At 35.1% G+C, this 5,000-nt stretch overlaps 1 protein-coding gene across 2 annotated transcripts in view; it reads right to left on the bottom strand.

Annotated features, from left to right (window-relative positions):
• LOC106868424 (uncharacterized) overlaps positions 1-5,000 on the bottom strand; it is a 56,267-nt gene that overhangs the window by 1,345 nt on the left and 49,922 nt on the right. For both annotated transcript variants that reach the window (XM_052972426.1, XM_014913668.2), the window contains one exon: positions 1-482. This exon is cut by the window's left edge and continues 1,345 nt beyond it. In XM_052972426.1, coding sequence (XP_052828386.1) covers positions 1-405 — 405 coding nt within the window. In that variant the 5' untranslated portion in view covers positions 406-482. The remainder of the gene's footprint in view (positions 483-5,000) is intronic.

Raw genomic sequence — 5,000 nt, 5'->3', positions numbered from 1 at the left:
GTTTGTAGCTGTATTCAGCGAGCTTGTTGTCGGACCAACCATCGCACAATTACTTGAGTTAGCACCACCGCTGTTGTTATTTAGATACATGTTTGTGGTGATTGTATTCATTTTATTAAGTATTTTTTCTCGGCGATCTTTTTTTCTAAGGAGTGCCATTTCCTTAAGATATGTTCGTAGCTGATTATCTTGTTGATTTTTTCTGATATGTGAAGCAATCATTAACACAATAGAAAACCCGTATATAAATATAACAGCGACAACATAATAAAGGGAACCTATATTGTCAACGTCTTCTTGCATTGATAGGGTGTAGTTGAGCGTTGATTCTTCTGTGGGTACAGTCGATTGTTTCATCAGGGAACTGTTCAACGAAAGGTTAGCGCCAGTTAGTGGAATACCCATGATTGTCTTGTCGAAGATCTCACAATCTTTGTCGCAAATTATTTGGATATGTACAGCTGTTTAATTCAACCAGTTGACTGGAAAAGAAAGAAAAGAAAATGTAAAAGATATGAAGTATCAATGAAATAAAATTAGAAACGAATGAAATTAAGAACATTAGCAAGATATATTTATTGATATGAAGGAGGGCGTTGTGACTATGGTATACTTGGACTGGCTGAGACCTGTTATTGATAACATTCCGCTTAAATTATTGCAAGCAGTAAGAAAATCCATGTTGAGTGAAGATTGACATTGTGGAAAGATTTTGGAAGGGAAGGACAGGACATGGTGCAGGTCTGGAGAGGATTGAATATCGATTACGATAGGAGAGACGTCTGAGTCGAGAGAGCTTGTGTAAACGCAGCACCAGATCAATCAGCATCTCGAGCGGAGAACAATGTAGTAGAGTGATAAACGATAGCGAGATGACATAGCACGTCTGTGGTGAAGAGGCGGGAAGACGCTTGTAAGCAATTTCATTTTAGTCAGTCAGGTGGCTTTTCTTAGAATATGGTCTATATTACTGTGTCTACAGCAGCATCACCATCATGTGAAAGCAGCACACATTTTGAGTTCTGTTCCTATGTGGCTAGTATGGCTAAACTATTTTCTGGATCAATATAAAAATATTGGTTCTTACTGTTCACTGTCTGCGTAGAAATGGAACTTTAAGCGACAATTTATAAAAATTTAGATATAAATAATATTGTAATCGACAGTCATATATATAGTTCTCAATTTCTTAGTTGATATATACAATTACGTAGGAAAATATTTATATGAAATCTTGAAAATTCTGAAATTCTCCACAAAAGAACAAAACATTTTCATCCCCTCCAAGTCCAAATCATTTACTGGAACAAAGAATATTTTCAAAGCACTACAAAACTACTCTATTGAATTTTTTATACTCAAGGCATCTATGCATATATATATATATATATATATATATATATATATATATATATCACGATTCTTCCCCATTCTTTCTCGCTTTCTTCATGCATATGTACTTTTTCTCCCCCTTGACGAAAAATATTTCCCCACCTTCTTCCCTCCACATTATTTTTTAAAATACCACTCCCCTTGCTAATTCCTGTAGTTCGAGTAAAACAACCCTTTCGAATACTATCGCTCAAATGACCGTGCCTAATTTTCCCCATTCTAGTTTGTTTTCTTCATACACCCTTTTTTTTTCTAGCTCTTGATCAAAAATATTACCGTACCCTATTCCCTCCACATTGTATTTGTTCAAATATCACTCTCCTTCCTAATTTCTATGATTCAGCCAAAATACTACCGATCAGATGACTTTGCTTAAATTCCCCATTCCTCTGACTCTCTTCTATTTTCTTCTTTTTTCCTTCTTTTTATACTTATTTCTCTCTATATTTATAGTCGCCTCTCCTACTGTGCTCTCTACACATTCTGATTGAATCTTCCATGCTTTAACATGTACCTCCTTGCGACAACGTAAACTTTCATTTACTCAAGATATCCTGGGCATGAAGAGTAGCCTGCGATATACATCCACTTCTGAGGTTCTACTCGCTATAAAACATGTATAGCCCGGATCTTATCTACTATATTCAATAGCTGTTGTATATATATATATATATATATATACATATATGAAGTAAATGTAGGGATAAGCATGTTAGACAGATCAATATATAAAGTATATTAAATACATAAAATACAAAAAATGTATATATGTATATGTATTCAATATGTATTCATGTATTTAATATACGCTTTACATGTTGATCTGTCTAACTTGCTTATCCCTATTTTTACTTCTCTACCCGCTCAAGTTTAAATTTCTTGAGCACTATTAAGTGTATTTTATACGGAGAATATCTGATTCTCATCTATGAACCATATATATATATATATATATATATATATATATATATATATATATATATATACCTTTATAAACGAGCATACAATATACACATGTATACATTCATAAAAAAATAATCACAACTGTGCACCGAAGAGACGTGCACTCTTTACGTATGTGTGAGTACTTTGACATATGCACCCACATATATGCGCATAGAGTTGCATTCGTATAAGCACATATTCAGAGGTCGCGGGAATTGTTTTGACACACAACAAAAAGCCTTATCACTTTGTTAATGATAGGCTTGAATTCTGCAAAGAATTGATTTATTAAAGCAAACTTCCATGCGTTACGTACATATGTTATAACTCTATTATTTTCTTTCCAAATTCAACTCAAAATAGTTTCAATAAAATTCGAGCAGTTGAAAAGTTTTTGATACTTATTTAACGGTACAACAATGAGGCTGACCGTAAACATTTACAGATCAAAGGAGAAAGTCATCTCGCACTCTACGACCGTTGAATGCTTAATCTTGGAATATATATTTTAGAACATTAGTCCTATACGTAACAGAAAAAATTGTGCTTTCATGCGGAATAATTTTGTATGACACGAGGAGGACCAAAGGAAAAAAAAATTGTCGGTAAGAGCAATGACCTATGAGAAGGTGCAGGTTATGGGAAAGAAAGAATTCAGTAAAAAGTTTTAGTGCATGGTTATTGCTGCTGCTGCTGCTGCTACTACTGTTGGTTGTTGTTGCTGTTGCAGTTGTTACTTCTGTTGCTTTGCAGTTGATGTTAGCACCAGGTCAGCCTTCCTGACTCCAACAGCTCTTTCATAAAATACATTCCAGCTGTGATCATCTTCTTTGTCTCTTTCAGAAAATCTACACTATCTAATGTATCTTTTACTTTTTTCTTTTCAGGCAACCGGATGTAACTTAAGGGAAATTTGGTTATTATTTCTAGCTGGTCGAACAATGACATAGTGCCTCACTCCTTCGCTCCATTTTGCGTAGCATTTATTTGTTGAGGTGATTATAGCTGAAATGTCGAGAAGAATGGTATAAGATTGATGTAAGAGGCTTTGGTGCAAATGGCTCGGAACGAGCTATTTCAGACACACCGCCTATAGTTACGATCGCCACAAGGCTACACATTTATGAATTATTTACAGCCAGGGAATTATAATTGTTGTAGTTGAAGATTAAATCGATTGAATAAATTCCTGTTCATTATTTTGCTGATAGCGCAAAGACTAAAGGCAATGTTAGCTCCAATGAGTTGGATGGTAGAAAATGCTTTACCAGCCAACAAGGAAGCTTCTACATGGTCGATCAGTCAGTAAGAAATAGCAAATCACACCGTACCGTCTTAGAAACTCCCTCCCCGCCACAAAACACAGAGCAAATGACACTTGATATTGTAGCTTCAAATTAAAACAGAATGGCCATGGCTAGAGTGCCTTTGATCATGTATGCATGATCAAAGTTGACTTGAGGCTAAATAATAACATAGGCTAACTACCCCAAAACACTTCCTCCGGTAATCTATCGCTTCTTTCACAATACTTCTGTTAGATACTGTAAAGATTTTATATCCTACTTAAAGAAAAATGCACAGCAAGGTTACTGATTTATAGATTTGTTAAGATGCTGTCACGTTCATACAGCTTTTGGTTTTATAAAATTTTGAGTGCTTGTAAGCATTGGAAAGCTCCCGCAAAGCCGAAACTGCAAGCGGGGTCATTAAATAGTACTTACACCTAGAGCCTTCAGTTTTGACCCTTTGTTAACAATCCTGTCACACCACCCTTGATAAATTATATGAAGATGAGGTTTTTCTGCTGCTATATTAATACATTAATGGCTTAAGGAGTTTCCATTTTGCTTACGAGCAAAATGATCGTTGATTGTATACTGTCATCAGCAATGCATATGCTTTAGCTAACATGTGTAGCAGCCCTATTTGCTTAGTTGTAAACTGGTACGTTGTACGTAGCAAAAACACTGTACAATTTACAAATAATTCTTTAGGTGCATAGGCATGACTGTGTATTTAGGATATTTGCTTTTTAGTAATGTCAATCCAGATTCAATCCTGTAAGGCGACACCTTGGACAAGAATCTCTTGTCATCGATCCAAACTTTGTACATGTTCATAAACTTAGTCTAGCGCCCAATTTTTGTCACCATCGATTTCTTCAACATGTTTTTTAGAGTTCAAATATTCATGCCAGGTCTCATATCGAAGGCTAATCTTTGGGTTTGGGCTTTCTTCCACATTTTAAGATATCATTCAATGTCTATTATTAGAACGATGGGGATTGCCACGCGATACACTAAAAAATGAATTCATTTGTGGTGGCCCCAAAATACATAGCTCAATTATATATGAATGTGTACATGTAAATTTCTTTGTATATGCACGTGTTTGTAAGCTTTGGTGCATCAGCCTGCGATTAAATTCATGCGGGTATTGATATTTGAATTTGTATCGTGGTTTGTATTGTATAGTATTTATATATTTCGGTTTGTGTAAGTACATACGAGTCAGTATTTACGTATTTGAATAAGCGTGTTTGTGTAAATGTCAGTCAATGCCTGCGTTGTGTAAATACCAGCATAAGTTTATATAAAGATCAGTTCATTTGTATTATGTTTTGTGTGTGTGTGTGTGTGTGTGTGTGTGTGTGTGTGTGT

The sequence above is a fragment of the Octopus bimaculoides genome, chromosome 13, assembly GCF_001194135.2.
Source record: "Octopus bimaculoides isolate UCB-OBI-ISO-001 chromosome 13, ASM119413v2, whole genome shotgun sequence".
Classification (NCBI taxonomy): Eukaryota; Metazoa; Mollusca; class Cephalopoda; order Octopoda; family Octopodidae; genus Octopus; species Octopus bimaculoides.
The sequence above is the reverse complement of the archived record's forward strand: the minus strand, read 5'-3'. Positions and strand labels throughout refer to the sequence as shown.